We start from the raw sequence: 27,500 nt of genomic DNA on the forward strand, positions 1-27,500 counted from the left end.
CCAAGGAGCTAAAGGGATCTGCAACCCTATAGGTGGAACAACAATATGAACTAACCAGTATCCCCAGAGCTCGTGTCTCTAGCTGCATTTGTATCAGAAGATGTATCAGTGGAAAGAGAGGCCAATTGGTCTTGCAAACTTTATTTGCCTCAGTAGAGGGAAATGCCAGGGCCAAGAAGTGGGAGTGGGTGGGTAGGGGAGTGGAGAGGGGAGGGTATGGGGTACTGTTGTGATAGCATTGGAAATGTAAATGAGGAAAATACCTAATTTAAAAAAAAAAAGAAAAGAAAAAGAGGGGCACTAGCCTCCCCCATCCAAAAAAAAAAAAGAAAAGAAAAGAAAAGAAAAGAAAAGAAAAGAAAAGAAAAGAAAAGAAAAGAAAAGAAAAGAAAAGAAAAGGAATTTAGGAAAGCAGCTAAAATAAAATAGGCTCTCAATGTGATATTTATAATATGACATTTATAATACGCAAATTAAACAGGCTATGGCAATAGAGAGCACAAATATACATGTAGATAGCTTATTCAGTGTTTTTTTCTGAGGATTGTGCAGCCTGGTGGATTTGTGGTATTTCATAATAGATCCTTATCTGTAGAAGGCTCAATAAATAAGTTAAGTCTCAATCTTGGAGAAACTAAGCTCAGAGATAAGAAAAGAAAAAAATAGTATTTAGGTTGAAAACTAGACTGTGAGGCTAAGATTGGGTCATAGGTGATCTTTATGCAAATACTTTTATAGTAGAACTTTAAAATTAAAAAAGGGTCTGGTTGAGTAGGTGGCAGGTCATAAGAATATGGATTCTTTTCTTAAATTGCCTGGGAGCAACATCACACTTCAGGATAGTTTGTGAAAAAAAACATATATTAAGACTTTAGCTATTTAATTTATCTCCCTATGATCAATGGCATCATGTAAAATCAGTGTCAAGTCAGTGAAATCTTACATGTGTATTTTGAACAATGTTTTAAAATTATTGCTGAATGTGTTATTTCCTCCATGGGTAAAGAATCAATGATGTGTTAGAGTATATTTCATAATAAGGTCTTCAGTACATGTACATGTGTTAGAGAATTAGTATAGTGGGTTCTGTAACTGTCTTTATAAGAGAATTTACCAATTGAGAATAATACTGTATCATTTCTGAAGGTAGAACTTTGAACAAAACTGTATAATCTATTCTTTGTAGTAGTATATGTCTCTGACATTATCCATGTGGAAACAATCAGTGTGACATTTGTAATGGTTGGACCAAGGGCAGAAAAAGTAACCCTTCCTCTGCTTGTTTTTAAGAAGGTTCTAGGTACTGAAAGTTAAGCTCATAAATATTAGACAAGCCCTGCTCCAATATGAACCACTCTGCACTCACATTCTTGTGTTTATTTAATTTTATAACTTTCAGTTTATAATAAAACTAAAAGCTGTGGATTAAATGAAAACAAATACTTTTTCTAATAATTTATATAGCAGTGCCTGACAAAACAGCAAATCAACTCTGATCACAGACACAAAATGCTGGTGAAATACTTGCCAAAAAGAAAAAGAAAACTTTGGAAGATTTGTAGACTTCAACCAAATAAATACATTCTACAAAGAACTTTAACATAAAGGAATCCAACTAAACCACTTAGAAGGTTTAATTGAAAAGACTTGAATAGTGATGTTCATTCCTCTGATGAATATGTAAATAACCAAAGACTCAGGAGATGGCTCAGCTGGTATAGAATGTACCATGTACATATGAGAATCTGAGTTTAAGCTCAAGCCTTTGTACTAAGATCAAGTAATAAACAACAACAAAAGGTACAATAATGGGTAGTGGGAGAGTGTAGTATCAGTATTAGAGAAGAAAAGACAGGAAGATCTCTGGTCATGCTGACAGATTAGTCTACTTAACAAGCCTCAGGTCAAATGGAGGAACTCGTCTTACAAAACACAGTGAATCGCTCCTGAGATATGACACATGTAATTGCCAATTTGTGCATCTCTCCAGACAAAAGCAAGCTCACATGTGCAAACATGAAAAGGAACACTAATCACATGACAGTATGTTCACACCTTGTTAGCACATGACTAGAGAGACACATAACAAAAGTCCAAGCACAGATGATTCTAATAAAGATATTAGAAAACTAAGGTTGGAACTTAACAGATAGTAAGATTGTAACTTTTAGTTATTAATGTGTGATTATAAAATGGTATTGGGATTTGAAAATCCTTGTGTCAGTTCCTTAAATTTTCCAACATGGAGTGGTCACAAAACTGATGTATTCTATTATGAACATAACTGAAATATTGTTTCCCCAAAACTTATATATTTCTTTTTTGCAATATTTCCATATCATCCAAAATGAAATACAAGCCAAATCAATGGAGTCAGGTATAGCAGGGAATGAAATGTTCTACACATGGATAGACCATGAAGATACTATGCTAAGGAGAATGAAGACAGACACAAAGCAGTGTATGATGTGATGTCATTTCCCAAGCATGGTTAAGCATGGGCAAAATGCTTGTCAGAGGAAGCTGGATATTTGTGATGGAGCTGGAGAGAAGGAAGTTGATGAAAGAGGACTTAACTATTCCACTGTTCCTGTTTCTATCAGTGAAATGTTCTGACATGAGAGGATGTGACAGTGGCAGAATGTACTGTGAAGTGTGGAAATAGTGAAAGTGGTGCACAGTACACTCTGAATACCACCTACAGATACACAATCTACAATGAAGTACAACATAAAGGAGAGAAATGGAATATTTCAGGTGAAGTAAGGGTTGAAAATACATATACTATGATGAATTTGTGGTAACCAACTGAATGTGTTGAAACTTCATTGAAGAATCAGTCTTGTATTTTTAAGTAAAAATTTATTGTTGTTGTTCATAATCACCAAGCCTCAGGAAATATTTGAAAGAATTATATTCAAGTGCTAGGAAAAAATTACTCATTTTCTCTTTAAAAAAATACCTGAAAAATTCTATTTCCCACATTTCAAGTTCAGTATTTCCAAATTTTATTGTCAAGAGATAGGGTTTCTCTGTGTAGCCCTGGCTTTTCTGGAACTCTGTAGACCAGGCTGGTTTTGAATTCAGAGATTCACCTGCCTCTGCTTTCCAAGTGCTAATATTAAAGGTGTGTACAACCACTGCCTGACTAAGTACTTGTTTATGAGACTTTTCTTATGTGGCAGGGAGGCACTCATTCTACTTCTTTCTTTCTTTACTTCTTTCATATATAAAATTATTTATGTGTTTAGAGACAGGGTCTTACTATATGGCTCTTGATGTCTTGGTACATTTATATGGATTTTCATTGTCTTCCATTATATTTCTCCAACTAAAGTGAATAATCAATTTGAAATGCTTTGATCAGAGGATATAATCTTATGAAAGAATTGTTTAGTTGAAATTTTAATGTATTATTTATAAGCTTCTGAAATTATTTTTATACAGTGATACTTATCACTACTCAATATGAAAGGTCCCAATGGTTGTGTTTGTTCACACAAAAACTGACCCGTTTGAATGTTCAAAGTAGCATTTTTTAGAATACCCTAAACTCGGAAAAAAATCAAAAGTAAATTTGCTTATAAAAATATAATGTGGACAGAGTATAGTTACATGGTTTTTAAAGAATATTGTACTCAAATAACCTACAACAGTGATGTGGATGTGAGAAGAGCAGGCTGTACTTTAACAAGGCATGATGATACTCTCTTTACCTTTTTAAGTTACATTTATTGTATTCAGTTAGATTTGACACAATCAAAATAAAGAAAAAAAAACATAAAAATCTCATTTATTTGCCACTAACTGTTAGAGAGACTGTGACCTGAATCCCAAAAAAATATACTTGGTGAATATGTGTGTGTGTGTGTGTGTGTGTGTGTGTGTGNATATATATATATATATATATATATATATATATATATATACACACACACATACATACATATAGTTGCTTTCACTACTTTGCCATTATCTTTTATGACTAAGTAGATTTTGTTTGCTGGGGATGTATTGCAGTGGTAGAATGCTTATCTCATTTGTGCAAGAACTTGGGTTTCCTCCTCAGCTTCCTTACTCTCTCAAAAAGCATTTAATGTGTTGATTTAAAACTTGACTTCTCTTTGTGATTATTTACATGATGTATTTTTGTTTGAGCTGGAGTACATAAACATATCAGGATTATATAAATGGTTTGTGTATTTTCTCTCTTTCTCTTTTCTTGTTGTTGTAGATTCTACAAAGAAATTAAAGGATGTTCTTGAAGAATTCCATGGTAATGGCGTGCTTGCAAAGTATAATCCTGAAGGGGTAAAGCTTCTTTTTTCTTTATCAGTTTAATAATGTGCTTGCAAGATGAATTTTCTTTATGGAAAATTCTAGAAAAATATGTATATGTGTGTTTGTATAAATGCACATACATATACTTATACTTCTGCATATATATGTATATGTATACATATATACATATACATGTATATATCTCACATACCATAAACCATTTAGCACATTTCATACAATAACATTCATAAAAAAATAGATACTGTAGAAGGCCACTAAATACAGTGTATTTTATACTACCCTTATTGATGAAAATTCTTCTAGAATGTGTGTTCTTAAGAAAATGTATATCATTAAAATATATTGTTTGAAGGTTTTTTCTTTCTAGAAGTTAGGAAACAGGAATAGATAGAAAAAAGAAAGATACATTTAATCATAGCCATATGTTCTGTAAGTTTTAATCTAACATGGGCACGGGTAAGGTACAGGGAGTAACTCCTTTTATGAAATGATTCTTTAAAGAAAACTTTTGAGATGGGTGCAAACATTGTATCTTAATGAGCCACCCAAAGGACAATTAAATTCTCCTCTTATTGTGTAATTTTGGGTTTATAAATACTTTGTCTGCTCCTTCAATTCCTTTTGAATATGATATTTTACAGAGTTCATTTCCAAATTTTATTTTAGGTAATTCTCCATGTATTATCAGCTGAGAGATGTTATGTAATGTCTGCCCATAATTGCTGTGAGTTTGTTTGCAGCCTCATCAACTAATATTTGAATATATGAGAATAAAAACAAAAAGACCTCAGCAAAAAATTCGTCTAAATATGTCATCCAGATTTGTTGGTAGAATGAAATATGACTTTTTGTTTCTGCATATTTATAATAATACAATTCCTTTCAAGATATTTCTTCTATGGAATGACTACATTTTCACCGTTTTATAATCCCCATCAGTATTCCTCACAGGTTTTTGTTTTGTTCTGTTTTGCTCTTAAGATAAGACCTCACTTTGTAACTCAGGCTGGTCTCAAACTTGCAAACTCTTACCACAGTTATCCAAGTGTGAAGAAGGAAGACACGCACCACCACATCGGCTTTCATTTCATGGTTTATTTTCTCTACATAATTCTACTCATAATAATACATTTCAAAAGTAAGCCATGTTTTGCTATATGACTTTAATGACTGCTAGATGGAGAATGTATCAGCCATTTTACTGGCATTTCCCCTATCAGATACCCAAAATTATCAGATACATGCCGTGTGTTCCCCTGCTATTTTGTGATTATAGATGTTGCATAGTAAAAGAGTTAAAATTAGTGGATGTTTATAAAACAGAAAACCTCAAAGTCCAAGAGAATATATTGGGGGAAGAACAGAAGACAACAATAGTAAATTTTTGTCAAACTACAAATGTTGTTAATATTCATTGCCCCAGTGTTACTTGAAAATATACATCTTTACATATAAACTTAAAATATTTGCCCTTTCTAAACATAGCAGCTACTTGTCAGTTCACATAGAATTTGTATATAGTGATATTGTTTACAGTGCAATCCTTCTATAAAGACTCCAAGACTCTCTTTATGACATTATTTGTTTCACGATAATTATACATCACTGTACATAGGATTATGTACAGAAATTAGCAGATATAGTCATAAATATAATATAAGGCCAGCTCTTTGGTAATTTGCTTACTCTCCATGAATAATAAAATTTATTGGAAGCATTAACATAATTCTAGTTGAAAAACAGAAAAGTTGATCTTATTATGGCCCAAGATGAACTCTAAGTTAAGAGTAAGGAGAGTGAAACTGCTATTTAAATTAAATATTAATAAGAATTTTTCTATAAGACAAAAATGAGCTAATATGACTCTTAAGAGTAATTCTGCATTTTATAAAAGCATATTAAACACACCTAGAAATGTCTGCGGTAGATAATGAAACACCCCAAGACTATTTTTTTTTTTTGTAGAGAACTCATCTGGTTAATTAAAATTAAACAAATGATGTGAAACAATATATTATAATCAACTCACATAAGAAGCTATTATTCTATCCTAACTGGTCATATTGCTACAATGTGGCTTGCACAATTATATATAAGTAAGAATTTGTGTAAAAAAAAAAAAACTTAAAATTTTAACCTAGCCTAATTTTAGAAATGAAAATTGATTTCCTACTTTAAAATAATTGTCATTACTCCTGAAGTGTTTTTGCAAATTGAAAGAGAAACACATGCCCCTTAAGCAATGCATTGTGTGGCATGCTGTTGGTTAAAACAATGTAAAATATTATATGGGAAACTTTTCTTATTGGATATTTTCTTTATTTACATTTCAAATGTTAACCCCATCCTGGTTTCTCCCCTGAACCCCCCATCATCTCCTCCTGGCCTCTGTTCACCAACACACTCACTCCTGCTTCCTGGCCCTGGCATTCCACTACACTAGGAAACTTTTATCAAAAAAATGTGGTCTATTTAGAATTGTTTAAATAATAAAGAATTATTAGACAGAAGATCTGAACAGAATCAGTTATTTTTCAATTTTCAGAATCAGTTATATTTAAAAGCCATTTGACAGCATTTTCAAGAAAAATATTGAGTAGAAAATTTAAATAATAGTTTTAAATTATCTCTAAAAATTAAAAATTTAAAATGTCTGATGTTTCTACATTAACCAAAGTAAAGTTTTAAAATAAATTTATATTCATCAGAATAAAATGATAAATCTCATAAAATTAGTAAAATTTGGTATATGAGAAATTCCAGCTTGTTTTTGCATGGTTTTCTTTTTTGTTTGTTTGTTTTTGTCTTGGATATTAAATTTGATTCCAAAATATTTCAGTCTTGGACTATTTGGAATATTTCCCTAATAAAAGGAATAACTGTAGAGAGGAATAAATGGACTCTAATATACTTTCATATATACATATATATATATTATTGCCACCTCATGAATGTAATCGTATTTGATTTTATTCCTTGTATTTGATTCAAGCCAACAGGAACTCTTGGCATATGCTCAAGGAATCATGGAATCAATTGTTCTCAATTTTTGGTTTAAATCAGATTCAGATTTTTTAAAGCATGGATTGTTGCTTGCCTTATCCCTGTTCTAGATGCTCCTTGAGTGTTTCTGGGGTTGGGCTCATGGCTTGCTTTCTCAACAGTTTTCCAGTTTATCTATATGCTGTTGTCTTGCATCAACATTTTGAGAACCCAGCTACACAGGGCACATTGTAAAATCAATCTATATTCTTTAAATTTTCGTTAAAATATCAGCAAAATGAGATATATGGGTATAGATTCCTTTACATTAACACATGTATTCTTTCTTTCCTTGCATGCACAGAAACAAGATATTCTTAACCAAGTAAGACATTTTCTTTTCTATTGTAATCTACCTTTTGATTTGAACTATGAGTTACTCACCCATCCCACTAACTATACTTATACTAACTAGGCTTACTAAGCTTACATAGAATACTAGATTACCTACAGTACATAAGATTATAACAGAACAACAGGAAATTCCCCAATTAGTACCACTAGTAGAGATCTGATGTAGTAACCAAATGAAAAATGTCCAATATGTGGACTTTTAGGTTAGAGAATCTGAAGCTTGACTTTTTCATTTTACCAAACATGTCAGTTTCAGGTAAGTTTATTTAAGGGAACTGATAATCAGTTTACAGTGTATTATTTGAAAATTGAATAAAAAATAAAGTAAGGATAGTTTAATTTTATTTTGTTTACAATTCTATGTTAACTCTGTGGAGGAAACAGAGATAAAAGGCTGCTGATATTTCATTCCTTGGAGAAGGGTAAGCAATCTTTTGTTGATAAAAATCTGTCCTGTGAACACAACTCTTCTAAAAGTTCAGTGAAACATGTAGCATCAATGTACATTACTGGGTGATGGAAATAAATATTTTCAACAAATTAGATATACTATAGTCATGTTGTTGTTTTTTTAATCAATTCAAGAATATTTTTGTACCTGAAGAGACGCCTCAGTGGGAAATATGTTTGTTTTGTAAGTATAAGAACCTGATTTTGTCACTTAGCACCCACATAAAAAGCCTGGTATAGAAGTGTTGTATAACAATTCCAATTCTGGAAGGAAGAGAGAGAAGGACCCCAGAAGCTTGCTAGCCAGGCAGTCTAAACACTCAGTGAACCCCAGCTTCAATAAGAAAAGGATGGGGACAATAGATAAAGACAGCTGGCATGTAACTCTCACTTCCTTTATGAACACAAACTCATTGTCATGCATACATATATATATTACTTACATTTCCAGTGCAGTGACAAACAGTGGTACCATGATGTGAACCCTAGCAATGAACAGGAAGGCATGGTACTTGAGCACTAACTGAAAACTTATTATCTTGAGAGCTCACAATTACAAGGCAGGAGGAGCAGAGAGACCCTGGAAATCAGAGTAGTCTTTTAAACTTCAAATCTCTGTTCAGTGTCACACCTCCTCTAACAAGGTTACATCTCTCACTCTCTCAAAAATAGTTCCACTAACCGGGGACCAATAGCCTATCAGAGACATTCTTATTCATATATATATATATATATATATATATATATATATATATTTGTTATATCACATTTTTTCTAAGATGAGGTTCTACTGAGATGGTATTCACTCACTAAGGTAACAGTTACCATCTTCCACTGCAATTCATAACCTTTCCTCACTTTGTCCCTCAATTTTTGTAGAAATATTAGCTCCTCAAATGCAGGTTTCAGGAGATTTAATGATGTTTTGGAGGCAGTTGCAGAGAATAAGTGGTTGTCTTCTATTCCAGCATGCTCAGCTCATCATCATTAAATAGCATTGTTCAGCATCTTCACTCAACAAACACATCTTTTCATACCACCTGCATCACCACTTGGGGCTATTTAAAAGTTGATCTCAAAATTAGCTCTCACTTTTTCTTCAATCAGCAGAATGTTTCTATGTTCTCGATTCTGGCACAGCCTCTGTTCTGTATGCTAACATACTTCAGTAGCTAACTGATTAGTTGTCAAACAGAAAGAACAAAGTTGAGGAGTACCACATGGAGGGCAGGTGGTAAAAGATGTGGTAAGATGTTTTTATTCCTAGACAAGAACAACATTTTTCTCGACTGGGGTCTGGAGTTCTCTATGTATTTTCTATCAGTAGTGACACTTGGTTTAAGGTTCAGCTATGCTTTCACAGCTCCTATACCTTGACTCTACTGTGGTTCTCTGTTCTGTAGTTTCTGATAAAATCTAGACTTGCCACATCCATACAAGTAAGATTCTATGTCTTTCTTTGAGAAACTTGTAAACACAGAACCTACAATATGTAATGTTGACAACTGAAGTATATGTTAAATCCCTTTGGTAAGAACATTGATCATGATATTATTAACCAAAAATTGAGACACTCCTGTAAAATAAATTACAATTTTCCCTGGATCAGCCTTTTATATTAAAGGTAGGGAAAGTATAAGACAGAAATGTGAGGTTATTTTAGAGACATACTTGGGTTCAAATTACCCATGTCCACCACTTTCAAGGACAAACTCCCTGGCTTTGTTTGTTTACAAACAAAATGTAAATATTTTAAGAGGATTATGTTGAGAAATGTTAAACTCTAAAATACCTGAAAAAGAAGTAACTCCTTATCTGATTCAGAACTGTTGTTCCTTTAGTGCCTAGAGACATATTTACCTAGCCTTGTGGCAAAAGTAGTCCTCCATTTTCTAACTCATTATAGATAAACCCATGTAAGTCAGGTGGTGCTGGATATCAGTCTGGAACACACCAAATTCAGTTCAATCATGGTTCTGGGTCCTTGAGTCCATCCAAAAGAGTTCTGTGGGTAAGAGAGCAACAGCCACTGTTTCTGCATATGATCAGTCTCATTAAGTCTGTTGCTTCAAGAGGTGCAATATATAGTCAGAGTTCTCCAGTGTGAGAACTTATGAGTAGCCTCTATATTTTAAGGAAATTTGTTTATGACTTAGAGTTCAACTCCCCAACAATGGTCAGCAGCAGTTATGAATGAAAGTTCAAGAATCTGGCAGTTGCTCAGTCCAACAAGGCAAGCAGGCAAAGAAGAGAATCTTCCTTCTTCCAATGTCCTTATATAGGTCTCCAGCAGAAGGTGTGGCCCAGAAGGTGTGTGCCACCATGTCTGGATCTTGGACTTGTTTTGTCCCAGATAATCTTGAACTCAGAGTTCTCCTTGCCTTAGTCTCCTGGGATTCATAGCCATGATGCCTCAAGATCTCCATGACAAGTTCTGGGTCAGAAACTTGTATCTCCCAGACTCTAGATCAGGATCGCAGGTGAGCCTTCCTATTCTGGATTATAGTTCATTCCAGATATAGTCAAGTTGTCAACCAGGAATAGCCACTATAAGCAGGATATACAACAAGGTATCTTGAAGAGCAGAAGACAGAGAATGGGATGCTTAGGGAGCAGAAACAAACAAATAATGATGGGAAGAAGCTGAAAGAGAAAGGGAGTTTCTCTGATGCCAACATAAAAATGAAATCTGATCCATTTATCCCAAGACAGACACAGAGAAGTCTTTCTGAGGCAGCCAGTCACCTAAAAAATGTAATGTTCATGATGACTTTGACAAAAATATGTCTGACTTTACAAGGAAGACATGGATGAGCAAGTAATGCAAGGAGGGAACCTGAGTTTGATGATGAGCCCAAATTTATGTCTATCAAAACCTCAGAGCCAGTGCAAGCAAAAATTAGGAAGAAGACAAGCCAGGCAAGTGGAATAGCCTGGTGCATGCAAGAAAGGAAAAGCAGAGGAAAGCCAAGAAACTGGAGAAGGAGCAGCCTTTTACACAGGGACCTAGAAAGGGGGACCATGCCACTAACAAGCAGAACCAAAGTGGGAACAGGGACTGACTTTGTTCCAGAAAAGAATTTCCAGCTGACTGCATACAATGTGGTTCAGGAAAAAAAGTTCATCACATCCCTTAAGGAATACCTCCTTCAAGAAACACCTCCCTCAAGGAACACCTCTGAGAGCCATGGTAAGATGGGAAACAAAGGAAACTTTTCCTCATGGAAGTTCTCTTTTTCCATTAGTCAGCAGGGCCAGGTCAGTGTCCAGATGGACTACTTCAATGAGGACCTTGCACGACTCAGTGGCTTGTTGGCTCAGGAAGGAAAGCTTTGTCAGCATCTGGATTATAGTAATAAAAAGGAGCAGGAATTGACTTGAATTTGCCATTAAATACAGTCAGCTCAGTCACAGCATAGCCCCTCAGAACTGCTTACAGAGCCTACAGTGACGAGTATTCATCATGTTAGAGAGCACCACTTTGGATCCTCTTAAATGGCATTGCATGAATGCTTTACTAATTACCTAAAGAGAGGAAATGAACAAAAAACAGCTAAAAATAAGAAAATCCCAGTGATAAACAAGGAGATAAACATTTCTCCCAGTACATTCAGAAAACATGTTTTGACTCATAGGGAGTTGAAAGGTCTACATGGTTGAGGGAAAAATACAAAGATGATCCTGTTGAGCTTCCCCTTCATATTAAATGTCATAAAAATAAACAAACAACAAACAAACAAAAAAGTAAGGAGAAAGATCTCAAGCGAGGTCAATCAAGAGCATCAGTTGATTACCCAGATTCTAGCCACTCAAGAGAAAGGTCAACAGGGAAAACACAGAAAGGGTCCAAGAAGCAGAAGAAGCACTGCAGGGCAAAGAGACCAATCTAGGTAGGTCTCTTCATCTTTCCAGATGTCTTACTCCTACAAAGTAAAGTAGTACACCAAGGAAGCAGAGGAGGGGAAGGAGAGCACCTCTGGTTTTCATAAATCTAGACTGGGCACCAAATAATTTGTGACTCCGTGGGTCCGAAAGAAAGAGGCAGCAGAACTCAGGGAACCTTTCAAATTTAAGCAAGAGGGAGAGTATGTGGCAGAGTTTTTGTTAGTCTGGTAACAATAACAACAAACAACAATAAGAACAAACAACAGCAGCAGCAATGATTTTCAAGAAAAGAAACAGAGAAAAGGAATATGATCCAGAGTATACACCCAAAAGCAAGAAGTATTACTTGCATGGCAACCAGAAAGGCAAGAACAGTGACATATGGATGAGCCTTGGCTGTAGCCACATTCGTTCATGCTCCAAAACTCCACTACCAGCCCCAGGTGGGCCCCTGACTAGTTCATTGGGGAAGAAGAAGAGATTGAAGGTAATGAGAATGGGACAGAGATCAAAGAAGAGAAGGTCATTTTACAACTCACAGCTAATTATGGGCCACTCTTGATGAAGCCCTGGCCCAGGAGAGAAAGATTCTTGGAGAGGCTTGTAGAACTAAATAAGGAGGCTCAAAATTACAAAAATCTCACAATACAACCCATCAGCCACACAGAATCTATGACAGCAGTTTGTCACTGGTGCCATTACAATAGAAGAAGAATGCTTTGAAGGAGGTGTGTAGCAGTTGGGGAAGGAGAACTGGAGTTAGCCACTAGAAAGTCCCAGATGCCAGGGACCCAAGAGGTTCTCAGGACCCAACAGAGATGACATAAGTTGAAATACACAACAAAGGGGAGATAGAACTTTTAGAGACCATATTCAGAGGTTAGGAATAGCCCCTGGTTGAGGGCTGGGAACACCTACCCATCTCAAAAAATATTAATCTAGAATTGCTCCTATCAAAATGAAATACAAAGAGTGAGACAGAGACTGAAGGAAAGGCCATCCAGACTCCCCCACCAAGGGATCCATCCCATCTGCAATATCAAACCCAGATGCTATTCTTGATGCTAAGAAGCACTTGCTGAGAAGAGCCTAGTATAGCTGTCCACTGAGAGTCTGTGCCAGAGGGTGACCAATATAGATGAGATGCACATAGCCAACCATTGGACTAAGCTCAAGGACCACAATGGGGGAGTTAGGGGAGGGACTGGAGATTCTGAGCGGATTAGTAACCCCACAGGAAGACCAACAATATCAACCAACAAGATCCACCCCCCCCAGAGCTCCCAGGGACTAAACCACCAACCAAAGAGTACACATGGTGGGACCCATGGCTCCAGCTGCATATGTCACAGAGGATTTACTTATCTGGTCCTGTAGAGCCCTGATGACCCAGCATAGGGGAATGCTAGGGCAATGAGGCAGGAGTGGATGGGAGGGTAGGGGAGCACCCACATATAATGAGTGGGGAGGGGGAGGATAGGGGATTTAAGTGGGATGGGGCTAACATTTGAAATGTAAATAAATAAAATAACCAATAAAATAAAATAAAGAAAGAGAATGTTGCCACAAAGCCCAGGACTAGGCTCATGTTTTGAGCAGGCAAGCCACACACCACCACCACCACCACCAACAACAACAACAACAACAACAACTAACACTATCACTACTATCACCACCACCACCAACATCAAAATGACAGGAAATAACAATCATTGACCATTAAAATTCTCAAAATTAATGGAACCTTCCCCAAAATTGACCATATATTTGGCCATAAAGAAAGCCACAACAGATACAAGAAAATCGAAATAACTAATTATCTCTTATTAGACCAATATGGATTAAAGCTGGACTTCAACAACATCAGGCACATCAGGAACCCTACAGAGTTATAGATACTCAAAAACTTTCTACTCAATGATCTCTGGGTCAGGGACTAAAGAAAGAAAAAATTAATAACATTCTAGAATTCAATGAAAAGCTAAGGCACGACATACCAAAATTTATGGGACACAATGAAAGCATTGCTAAGAGGAAGATTCATAGCACTAAGTGCCTTCATAAAGAAATTAGAGTTCTCATACTGGCAGTTGAAAAGTACACTTGAAACCTCTAGAAAAAGAAAAAGAAGAAGCAAACATGGCCAAGAAGAGTAGTCAGCAATAAATAATCAAACTTGAGCTGAAAATAATCAATCAGAAACAAAGAGAAAAATAAAAAAAAATTAATGACACTAAGAGTTTGATCTGCAAAAAATCAACATGATGAACAAACGCTTAGTCAAATTGATTAGAGATAGTATTCAAATTAACAAAATCAGATACAAAAACAGAGATATAACAGACATTGAGAAAATCCAAAGAGTCAATAAATCTTACTACAAAAGCCAATACTCCACAAAATTACAAAATCTAAATAAATTAGATGATTTTCTAGGTAGATCCCACTTACCAAAGTTAAATCAATATCAGATAAACCATTTAAAGAGTCCCCAAATCACTAAGGAAATAGAAGCAGTCATTAAAAATGTACTACACCCCAACAAAAAAGCCCCTAGGGCCACGTGGTTTTAGTGCAGAATTTTATTATAATTTCAAAGAAGAGATAAATAAAAATACTTCATGTTGAAAGTCTTGGAGAGATCAGAAGTACAAGGAGCATGCCTAAACATAATAGATTCAATATATAGTAAGCTCATACCCAACACTAAATTAAATGGAGAGAAATTTAAAGCAATCTCACTAAAATCAGAAATAATATAAGGCTGCTCACTTTCTCCCTGGCTATTAAATATAATACTTGAAGTTTTAACTGGAGCAATAAAACAACAAAAGGAGATCAAAAGGATATAAATAGGAAAGGAAGATGCCAAGGTACCACCATTTGCAGATGATATGAGAGTATACATAAGCAACCTAAAAATTTCTACAAGAGAACTCATGAAGTTGATAAACATCTTCAGCAAAGTGACTTGGTACAAAACAACAACAACAACAAATTCAGTAGCCCTCCTTTATACAAACAACAAGTGGACCAAGAAAGGAATTAGAGAGACAATATCCATCTCAATATAAAATTTTTCGTGTAACACTAAACAAGGAAGTGAAAGATCTACATGACAAGAACTTCAAGTCCCTGAAGAAAGAAAATATCAGAAGTTGGAAAGATTGCCCATGCTAATGGATAGGTAAGATTAACATAGTGAAAATGACAACCTTATAAAAAGTAATATACAGGCTCATTGCAATTCCCATTAGTATTCCAACACAATTCTTTATAGACTTTGAAAATGCAATTCTCAACTTCAGATGGAAAAAAGAAAGCCCAAGATAGCTAACAGTCCTGTACAATAAAAGAAATTCTGGAGGTACCACCATCCTCAATCTCAAGTTGAATTAAAGACCAATAGTAATAAAAACTACATTGTATTGGTATAGAAACAATTGATCAATGGAATAGAATTGAAGACCTTGAAAAATAGCATTCACCTACAAACACTTGATGTTTGACAAAGAAGCCCAAACCATACAATTGGAAAAAGAAAAAGTCTTCAACAAATGGCGCTGGTCTAAGTGGATGTCTGTGTGTAGAAGGATGCAAAGAAATCCATATTTTTCACTCTGTACAAAACTCAAGTCCTTGTGGTTCACATACCTCAACATAAAACCAGATGCACTAAATCTAATAGAAGAGAAAGTGGGGAATAGCCCTGAATGCATTGGTACAGCAGACAACTTCCTGAACAGATAGCTCAGGCTCTAAGATCAACAATTGACAAATGAGACTTCATGAAACTGAAAAGATTTTCACAAACTCTACATCTGACTGAGGGTTAATATCCAAAATATGTAAAGAACTAAGAAGTTAGATACCAACAAACCATATACTCAATTAAAAAATGGGATGCATAGCTAATTAGAGAATTTTCAACGAATGAACCCCTAATTGCAGAGAAGCACCAAAAGTAATGTAGTTTCCTTAGTCATTAGGGAAATGCAAATCAAAACAACCCTGAGATTCCATCTTACACAGGTCAGAATGGCTAAAATCAAAACCTCAAATGACAGCACATGATGTTGAGCAAGGGGAACACTCGACCACCATCACTAGTTGGAGTGCAAAGTTGTACAACCACTTCGGAAAGCAGGTTTCTTAGAAAACTAGGAATAGTTTTACTTAAAGACATAGCTATACCACTCCTGGCGGTATATCCCAAAATGGTATCCTATTATATCACATGGAAACTTGGTCAACTATGTTCATAGAAGCTTTATTCATAATAGCTGGAAACTGGAAACAACCCAGATGTTCCTCAACTGAAGTGAAGAGTTGGTATAGAAAATATGGTACATCTACACAGTGGAGTACTATTCAGTTATTAAAAACAAAGACATCATGAATTTTTAGGCAAATGGATGGAAGTTGAGAATCTCATTCTGAGTGATATTTCCCAGCACCAAAAGACATGTATCATATATGCTTACTTATAAGAGAACATTAGCTATAAAGTACAGGTTAATCATACTGCAATCCATAGTGTAATAAGGAGGTCCCAAGGGAGGACATGAATATGATTCAGAGGGAAACTAAATAATCATAGGAGGTGGATGGAAAGAAGAAACTGGGTAGGAATGGGGGTAAACAGGGGAACAGGGCTGGTGATCAGGTGTCGGGAGAGGAGTAATAGGAGAGGGCTGGATATGTGAATGGAAATTGGTGGGATCATCTCTGAGATTACCTGGAGTTCTGGAATGGATGAGGATACTGTGAATCAGCCTAGGTGAGATTCTTACCAGATGGAGATATAGACCATGAAGTGGCCACCTACTATAGGGAGACATCAACCTACACATAAAATCTTCTATTCAAAATTTGTCTTATCTACAAAATGTGTAGGGATAATAGTTGAACAGAGACTGAAGGAACAGCCAACCAATGACTGTCCCAACTTGAGACCCATTTTGTGCAAGAAAGCCAAGCCCTGATTATTAATGACACTCTGTTATGCTTATAGACAAGGGCCTAGTATCTAGCATCACTGTCTCTTGACAGGTTTCATCCAGTAGGGGGTGGATGCAGATGCAGAGACCCACAGACAAACATCAGGCAGAATTGAGGGAGTCTTGTTGAAGAGTTGAGCAAGCTGGAGGAGTCAGGAACACCACAAGAAGACCTACAAGATCAACTAACCAGTATCCATAGGCTCAAAGAGGCTAGGTAACCAAGTCGGGAGCACGCAGGGTCTGAACCTTGACCCCTTGCACTTTTGTAAAGCATGTGTAGCTTGGTCTTCATGTGGGACCCCTGACAAATGGAGCAGAGGCTTTCTCAGTCTCTGTTTTCTACCATTCCCCCAACCTGGACTGTTTGGCTGGGCTTCAGTGAAAGAGGGTGTGCCTAGTCTACTGGAACTAGATGTCCACAAGGAGGGTGGTCCTCAAGGGAGCTCCTTCTTATCTGAAGACAAGGGGAATAGACAATGGCTGAAGGGATTTATAAGGGGTGGGGATGGGAGCAGAGAATGTAAGGGGACTCTGATCAGAATGTAAAGTGAATAAGAAGTAAATTGTTGGAGAAAAAAATATTTCTTTCATTTAATTGTCTGAATTTCCCAAAATAAATGACACCTGTAGAACTCATGTATTTGAAATATCGACATTATTCCATATTGTAAAGTAAATGTGCAAACTAAGTATATAATGCATTTATGACAAAAGTCATGATTTAGGCAGCACTATTTTAAGTGATCTTTCAAATTGTTTTACAGAGAAAAGTAATGGTCTGTCAGGAATCACTGGAAAATATTTCCTTAATGAATCTGATTTGAGAACATTGAGTTAGAGGAGGTTTTGCAGTAAGGTCAATACAGTTTCAAAATGTTGTTCCATATATAATACTAAAAGTGTAGTATAGAGATTTGCTCCCAAGATTACAGTAAGGATGTCAGAAAACAGCTTCACATATGCAATATTTTAACTATAGATCTCATGACGTCATTTCCTATATTCCTTGAAAAAATGACAGAATACTCCATTCTCATATATGCAATGGTCCACCTTTTTATAGGTAAGATGTTTTTAAAAGTTTTACACTCTAAACTCAGTATTTTGAGAGTGTTGTCTGATTACAGAAGAAAAAGAAAAGCTGAAGTTTTGATTTAGGAAGGGAGTCACTTTTATCATTTCGAGCCAATAAAAAGACAAATTAAAATATGAAACAACTAATATATTTCCAAGACATAATTACATTTTATTTATTACATTTATATTTTTTTTATTTTACTATCAATATACTCAAGATTCTGAAAAGTACTGTATGCTTATTTTTATTCATACAGCTGTGAAATGTTATTATCATATACCACTTTTTATGAAGAAACTAATAAGAAATATAATGAATTATTTTTATTTATTAAGAATATATATATATATATGCATATATATTTTACACACACACACACATACACACACACATTTCATTGCTGGAAGGAAAGCATCCCAGAAGCACATTATACCTGCTCTCCCAATGTAAAACTTTTGCTGGCTTCCAGTCTGATATTAACACTTCTTATTGGTTTAATTCCACAATTTTTCCATAACCTGATAACTCTCAGCTGTGTGTATGTACACACACACACACAAACATATATATATATATACATTTATCACATATGCACATATAAACATATACTTGTATATGCATATTACATACATAGGTACATAGTTATTGATACATAGATATAATTTAATCAGATCATTACCCATATATTAAACTTTAAATTTTCTACTAATATCTTAAAAATATATACTTTATCTTAAGTTTACTAAAAATAATAATGTGACATAAAATATGGTCATAATGAATAAAAATATAGTGTATACATTCTTTCACTTTCCCCAAATAATATTGAACATAAAAGATAAACATTTTTCATTTTAAAAGAGAGAGCTTACAGAAATTTTTCTCACCTTTCAGTCAGTCTAATAAATGAAAAATATTCCACTTTAGTGAGTTGAATAATCCGGATGAGGAAAGGCCCCACCAGGGCTCTGGAGTTGCGGCAGATCTTCCCATGCATACTGTTGCTCTTCAGAGCCCAGATCTTCCCATGCATACTGTTGCTCTTCAGAGCCCAGCATCTTTTCTGGCATGTTGTCTGTAGCTATGCTATACCTAGTAATTCTCCAAGTCTTTCCTTGTTCAGCAACTATCCCTGCTTCCAGAAACACCCCATTCTACATGGCCTTTCAGTGATAAGAGTACTAGTCAAGATCAGTCAATATTATCCACGTACTTGGGTAGCCAAAAAACCCACCTTTGTCTCCATTTCCCAGCAATAGCCATCTTAGCTAGTCTTCTTCTCTGCTGAGAGAAGGCATGTTTTCTGGAGTCTCCCCTGTAGCCAAATTAAGCTTGAGGTGAGAGTATAGTTCCTTCCATAGCCTATCAAGTGGCTCAGGACTCTTACCCTGAAATGACTACATTCAAATGAGTACAGATTGAAGAAGGCTTAAAGACTGTATGATATATTTTATTAGAATTCTCTATGGGAAATTTTGAAATGATTAAACAGTTAATGTTGGTTTTAATTTGACATTATTGTTGATAACATTTTACAATTTTCTTTTTTTAATTGGATACTTTATGTATTTACATTTCAAATGTTATCCCCTTTTCAGGTTTCCCCTCAGTAACCCCCCTCTAACCTCTCCCTTGTACTGTGAGGGTGCTCCCCCTTCTACCTATCCACTCCCACCTAACTGCTCTGGCATTCCCCTACACTGGGGAATCAAGCCTTCACTGGACCAAGGCCTTCTCTTCCTATTGACACCAGACAATGCTATCTTCTGCTATGTGTGTGGCTGGAGCCATGGGTCCCTCTATGTGTACTCTTTGGTTAGTGGTTTAGTCCCTGGGAGCTCTGGGGGGGCGGGTCTGGTTGGTTGTAATTTTCAAACATTTATCATTACTGGGAAGAAAAGAGGTGAAAATGTTAATCATTCTATGTGCTTGATATATAAATATATGATACCACATCAGTTTGGTCACACTATATATCTGAGCAACCCAGCAGAACTCTGTGGGTTTGAAAATAGAATTTCCTATTGATGGAGATGGAAAGAAAATTTGAAACTTGAAAAGGTAAAAGTTTATATCATGCGGTTGTCATGGAGATAGAAACATCTAACTAGACATCATGTTATCTTTGTTCTACACTATCAAAGGTGAGACACATGCCTGCCATTGCCAACAATAGCTTAGAACCACTAAGCCTTGGCCTCATCTTTGTTTTGTAGACTTGGAAATAGAAAATGTTTCAGGTAATTTATGAACATGGTAAAATGTCTTGTTATTTCACTGGATCTGAAATTACATGCTTAAATATGTTTTTTTTTAGACCATAGATTTTGAAGGCTTCAAGCTATTCATGAAGACCTTTCTGGAAGCTGAGCTGCCTGATGATTTCACCGCCCACCTTTTTATGTCATTCAGCAACAAATTCCCCCATTCTAGCCCAAATGTAAAGAATAAGCCTGCTCTTCTTTCAGGTGGTGAGTATGTTTGCATAGAAATGTACGTATCACATGCATTATAAAAGAGATATAAGTATCACAACATTGAAGAAAGAACATTTGGTTGAAAATTGTCTGTGTGTCTACATGGAATTTATAATGGATACTGATCTTTAAAATGTCTCCAGCAAAATAAGCAGGGTAGAAAATAGGATACATTATGATTTATAATTTGACATAGAAGTTCACATTATCTTGATGACATCAAGAGATATTTTCATCAAGTTTGGAATTTTTTTTCAAAATTGCTGGACAAATATTAACAACTGTACATTTGAATATATAATTAAAAGAACCTATATATAAGAAACATATAATATTTAAAATCAATGGTGGCATTTATTATTACACATTTAAATTCATATATGTGAGTTCAGAACATTTTTTTTATTTTTCTTTATAACATTTTCACACTATAGATACAGTCCAGTTAGGATGACATATATCTTGCTGCATTTCCCCAAGAATATAAAACAGGAGCTTGTTTAGAAGATGATGGAGGACTTTAAAAATAGCAATAAAAATGAGACTGCTAAAACAGTAGGTAGCCTATATGGTCCTTAGGTTGGAGAAGCCAAAATGCAGAGTCAAGGCCCTGGGACACAGTTTGAAATAAGAGCAATGTTTGAGTGATTTAACTCGGGGTCTTCTGTGTAGAACTTCCTTTTTGTCTCTTCTTTTATTGTATATTTTCTTTATTTACATTTCAGATGATATCCCCTTTCCAGGTCTCCACTTTGGAAACCCCCTATTCTACCACCCTCTCCTTGCCTCTATGAGGGAGCTCACCCACCCAACCACCCACCCACCCACACCTACCTTCCTGCCCTAGCATTCCCATACACTGGGGCATCAAACACCCACAGGACCAAGGGCCACTCTGATGTCCAACAAGTTCATCCTCTGCCACATACTCAGCCAGTTCACTCCATTTCCCAGGGGCTCCGAGGCAGAATCTGGCCAGTTGACACTATTTCTCATCCCCCACAGGGCTGCAAATCCCCTCAGTTCCTTCAGTTCCTTCTCCAATTCCTCTATGGGGACCTTGAGCTCAGGCCAATGACTGGCTGCAAGCATCTGACTGGCCTCTGTATTTGTCAGGCTCTGGCAGAGCCTCTCAGGAGACAGCCATATCAGGCTCCTGTCAGCAAACACTTCCCAGCATCCACAATGGGGTTTGGGTTTGGCAACTGTATATGGGATGAATCCCCAAGTGGGGCAATCTCTGGATGGCTTTTCATTCAGGCTCTGCTCCACACTTTGTATCCATATTTCCTCATGTGAGTATTTTGTTCCCCTGTCTAAGAAGCACTGAAGCATACACACTTTGTTTTTCCTTCTTCTTCAACTACATATGGTCTATGAATTGTATCTCGGGTATTCCGAGCTTCTGGGCTAATAGCCACTTATCAGTGAGTGCATACCATGTGTGTTCTTTTGCGATTGGGTTACCTCACTCAGGATGATATTTTCAAGTTCCATCCATTTGCCTAAGAATTTCATAAATTCATTGTTTTTTTTTATTTTATTTTTTTATTTTTTTTAAATTCATTGTTTTTAATAGTATTCTATTGTGCAACACATTTTCTGTATCCATTCCTTTGTTGAGGAACATCTGGGTTGTTTCCAGCTTCTGGCTCTTATACATAAGGCTGCTATGAACATAGTGGAGCATGTGTCCTCATTACATGTGAGAGCATCTTCTGGGTATATGCCCAGGAGCGGTATAGCTGGGTTCTCAGGTACTACTTTGTCCAATTTTCTGAGGAACCACCAGACTGATCTGCTCAGATCTGAAGCTCCGTGGGGGCATAAACAGACTTTAATCTTCTTAGTACCTCTTCTTAGTACCAGGACTGCTTCACCAACTATCAGGAGGATTACTCTGCCTAGCACAGTTAGTGCTAACTCAAGCTGGAGAAATAAATCTCTGCTACCCAGATCCTGTGCTGTAGAATGCGTGCTAAGGGGCTTGACACTGCTTCACTCCCGTATTCTTGTCTTGGGAGGCAGGAGGCTTGGGTGCTGCAATGCAGTCTTAAAGTAACGTTCCCATTCTTTGATGTCAGGACTTTTTTTTAATTGGAGAACAAATGTATTTGTGCTGTATCTATTAATATTTGCTTCATTAAAGATTAGACATTGGAGAAATAAGGGCAATCGACCAATTACATCATAGCAAAGTAACTTGTTTTAAAAGTATTTGTTATCTTTAAAAAGCAAACCTAAGTGACTTTTGAAGTATAGTACTGTTTTCCACTGTTGAAACTCCTTGGGTATTGTTTCTTGGAAGTCAACTAAAAGCTCACATCTGCATCTGTTTATATTATTATGTTGTGTCACATGCTCTGTGAAACAATTCAATGCACAATCGTGAGAAAGTGAGAGTGAGAAAAATGTTTTGTTCTGAAAATGGTTCAAACATTGCAAATCCCTGAAAGTTCTGAGTACCCAAGACAGACAGACAGACAGACTCTAACATGGAATGCAAGCCATAGTACCATGGACAAGGGGTAGAGACCAGGAGTTATAGAAAAGTGTAATCCTGCACACTAATAATATAAGCTTAAAAACTATTTTAGAAAAAAAGATGATAGAGCCATTATCAAACTGTAAGCTGAGGCAATTTACTAATATTCCTTCAACAATAGAACTTTCACTATTTCCACACAAACCATTCAGTTGTCTTTACATAAAAATGTTAAACATTGTGTGCAGTCACAAAGTTTGTATATATAAGTATGTATACATACACTTTGCTACAAGTTACCTAATAAACTGCATGACATTTTATGAAATGGAGAAATTAATCTTGTGATGACTTTTACTGCCACTTGTTCCACATTGCCTCTTGACATTTGCTTTGAATGCGTGGAGCTTCTAAGATGGTTAAATAGCTCTATCCTGTCACTTATAGCTCATCAAAGGCATAGGTTCCTCATATGCTACTCCACTAGCCAACTTCTGATTTCCCTTCCATTCTATGAAATTTACTGAATTATAGGCATCACACTGTCCTTACACACATTTTCAACACTTTAATATTCCTCTTTAGAATTTAGAGTAGCAGTGACTCTCATCTCAGACACTCTACTATGTTAAGATCTCCATTCCAGTTACCATGGCCTTAGTATGAAGAAAAATAACAGAATTTTATAAATATGCGTACTTCAGAATTTTACTGACCAGGATTTATATAGCTTTAGCACTTTTTTTATTTTTAAATGTATCTTCTGAAAATAGTTTACTACTAAAATGATACCCTAATTCATTTTCATTTTTAAAATATTTTTAATTCTTAAAGTTTATGCAGTTTTTACTCTCAGTCTAAATATATCATGTATGTTTTCACATCATATAGAAAATAGCTACTGGGAGTGGTGAGATGACCTGGCAGGTAAAAATACTTGCTGTCAAACCTGATGTCTTGAGTTCCGACATCAATATCCACTTGTGAAAGGAGAGAATAGACTTGGAATGTGTTTCTCTAACTCCACATGTGCTGTAGCATGTACCTGTCTCCCATACATAAATAAAAGTAAAAGCTTTGAAAAGTTAAAAGAAAAATAAATGCAAAAGCTTAATACAGTTAAACGTTGGTACTCTCAAACATTAAATGCCTCAAAGTCTCCTCCTGGACTGTTTATTTGGTCCACAAACCATGGATATGCACCATTTCTTCACGGAGCTGGTTTTCTGAATCTCCCAAGGGTTATCCTCTTACAGGCTAAAGGTGACTAAATTGTACCCAAATATGTCTCTACTTGTCTTGATGATCTGCATCCTCAAATAGTACATTTACAAACATTATAATCTATTCTTCCTACCCTCAACTGCATTGGGTTGAGTTAAACACAATGTACCCTCCAGTACTTGTTATGACCAGAATTAACCAGCCACTGACAAGATCATAGTTTCATTAATTATTGTTTGTGTCTTCTAGCAAGACCTCAACTTCCAATCTCTAAAAGAATCAAGCAGAAACCTGATGCTACTACCTCCTGACTTTCCAAGTTTAAGTTTCATTAGTGTGCTTATGTCAAATTACTATATTTTAGGCCAACTAAAATCTTTGACACCATAAACCTATGAAAGTCGAGTTGTATTTAGGAGCCAGTGTATGCAACAAAGAAAGAACACATGAAACCCTGATCACTCACACTACTGAGATGCCCTGTTCTGCTATGACCCATTTCTTTGAGCCATGCAACATAATTAAGAAAGTAATAACACTATAGGCTTCCCCTGCCTTCCTACTTCTTTCTCTTTCTGCCCCATGGACTCTAAGCCTCTTTTTTTAGTCAGCTATTTCTAATGACTGGATAACACCTGCTCTGCTCACCCAGGAATCTTGGCATTTGTTTTGTTTTAATGTAATTTTTTCTAGGAATTATTTGAGAATTTCATCAATGCATGTAATGTACTCATACTCAATCACTGTCAATGGCCATTTGTAAATCCTCTCAAATCCACCTCCACAGTCTTAACTTCCTGTCCCCTGCTGCCCTATTTATCATCATCACCTCATCATCATCATCACCATCATCAATTAGCACTCACAGTGTCAAATATTGCTGAGATATATATCCATGGGTAGGCTGTCACTGGAGTATGATCAACCTACTAGAGACCATGGCAGTAAAATACTGACCTTTGCCTCTCCACAATAGCTCTTCAGCTAGGAGCTAGGTCTCTTGTGTTCATCCTACCCAATCTGTATAGAAATTCTAACTGGTTTAACTATGTATATAGGTATTGTGTAGGATTCTGTGAGTTCATTGTATTTTTCTGTTCTATTGATGATTGGGTTTTTTCATTGAGATAGGGTCTCACTATGTAGACCAGGATGGCCTCCAGTGTATAGATATCTGCCTGTCTCTGCCTTCTCAGTGTTGAAATTAAAGGTATATGCCACCATGCCTGGATTGCTGTGACTTCATGAGTGTGATGGTCCTGTCTTGTTTAAAGGCCACTTTTATTCCAGTACTCTTCAACTTTTACAAACTTCTTTTACAGTCTTTCTACCTTGTCTTCCAAAATGTTAAAATGTTCCATGAACTTAATGCCTCGGCAAAAGATTCACTGTAATTGCCTGGCACACAATGGGTTAAAAATGGGAAAAGATATAATCATTACAGTGTCACAACTTAATTATATCCTTGGGAAGGAAGCTGGCACCTTTACAGAGGACATTTCTCTCATAGCATTCCTGACTTTTACCTTCATAACTATGCCAACTCCATACAGGCACTGAAAATTACCTTTAAATATTTTGTTTTTTCATTACAGGTATCTGTTAATAGCAGTTAGAAGTAGCGGCTGCATTTTAAGTACTATAAAAATGAAAAGAAAAGTTAATATAGCTTACCAACTCATTTGGACACAGGTCTGCCTAATCTTTTAAGGCAAACAATGTCTAAAATATAGACTCCACAATGATGAATATATCAAGAGTAACTGTGAAAGTTTTGTTTCTTCTTAGTCATTTTTTCCTGGAAAGATTATCTCTAACAGTCTTTAAGTATGATCATATTATCCCTACATTAATTTATACATTAAATTAAATTGTTATGCCCGGGGACACTTCAGGGAAGTCAAATTGCCTTGAAAATAAAAGATGAAGGTATGGAATTATATGACCAACTTCAGTGTTATCTATTCTATGATCTAATTGCAACTTCATTGATGTCCCACAAGGTCATCCTCAGCTACATATGTGACTGGAGCCATGGGTCCCTCCATGTCTACTCTTTAGTTGGTGGTTTAGTCCCTGGGAGCTCTGGGGAAGGGTCTGGTTGATTGATATTTTTGTTCCTCCTATGGGGTTACAAACCCATTCAGCTCCTTTAGTCCTTTCTCGTATTCATTCATTGGGGACCCTGTGCTCAGTCCAAAGGTTGGCTGCAAGTATCTACCTTCATATATTTTAGGTTCTGGCAGAGCCGATCATAAGACAGCTATATCAAGCGCCTATCAGCAAGTACTTTTTGTCATCCACAATAGTGTCTTGGTTTGGTAACTGTATATGGGATGGATTCCTAGTTGGGGCAATTTCTAGATGGCCTTTCCTTCAGTTTGTGGTATATGCCCAAGAGTGGTTTAGCTGGGTCTTCAGGTATATCTATGTCCAATTTCCTGAGGAACCTCCAGATTGATTTCCAGAGTGGTTATTCCAGTTTGCAATCCCACCAGCAATGGATGAGTGTTCCTCTTTCTTCATATCTTCGTAGACATCTACTGTCACCTGAGGTTTTGGTCTTAGTCATTCTGGTTAGTATAAGGTAGAATCTTAGCATTGTTTGTATTTGCATTTCCCTGATGACTAAGGACTTTGAACATTTCTTTAAGTGCTTCTCAACCCTTTGTGATTCCTCTGTAGTCAATTTTCTGTTTAGTTCTATACCCCATTTTTTATTGGATTGGTTGGTTTTTTGGTGGTTTGCTTCTTGAGATCTTTATATATTTAGGATATCAATCCTCTATGTGGGGTTAGTGAAGTTTTTTTTCCCAATTTGTAGGTTTCAGGTGTGTCCTTTTGACTATGTTCTTTGCCTTATAATGGCTTTACAGTTTCATGAGGCTTTATTTTTCAATTCTTGTTCTTAGAGCCTAAGTCATTGGAATTCTGTTAATGAAATTTCCCCCTGTGTCAATGAGCTCGGGTCTCTTTCCTACATTCTCTTCTATTAAATTCAGTGTATCTGGTTTTATGTTGAGGTCCTTGATCTACTTGGACTTAAACTTCATGTATGACAAATATAGATCAATTTTCATTTTTATACATATAGACTTCCAGTTAGATGAGCAACATTTATTGAAGATGCTGTCTTTTTTTCCACTGTATATTTTTTGCTTCTTTGGAACTCAAAGTCTTTTACCAATAGGCAAATAATT

At 36.0% G+C, this 27,500-nt stretch overlaps 1 protein-coding gene and 1 pseudogene across 7 annotated transcripts in view; both read left to right on the top strand.

Annotated features, from left to right (window-relative positions):
- The window catches only part of Dgkb (diacylglycerol kinase beta), a 710,085-nt gene that overhangs the window by 185,556 nt on the left and 497,029 nt on the right, over positions 1–27,500 (top strand). For 3 of the 7 annotated variants that reach the window (XM_029484790.1, XM_029484791.1, XM_021178684.2), the window contains exons 3-5: positions 4,235–4,311; positions 7,649–7,669; positions 20,432–20,585. In XM_029484790.1, coding sequence (XP_029340650.1) covers positions 4,235–4,311; positions 7,649–7,669; positions 20,432–20,585 — 252 coding nt within the window. Of the gene's footprint in view, positions 1–4,234; positions 4,312–7,648; positions 7,670–17,231; positions 17,251–20,431; positions 20,586–27,500 lie in introns of those variants that run through there. The other 4 variants (XM_021178688.2, XM_021178687.2, XM_021178686.2 and 1 more) reach the window with 2 other exon arrangements.
- LOC110307259 lies at positions 7,888–12,756 on the top strand (annotated as a pseudogene).

This window comes from Mus caroli, chromosome 12, assembly GCF_900094665.2.
Source record: "Mus caroli chromosome 12, CAROLI_EIJ_v1.1, whole genome shotgun sequence".
Classification (NCBI taxonomy): Eukaryota; Metazoa; Chordata; class Mammalia; order Rodentia; family Muridae; genus Mus; species Mus caroli.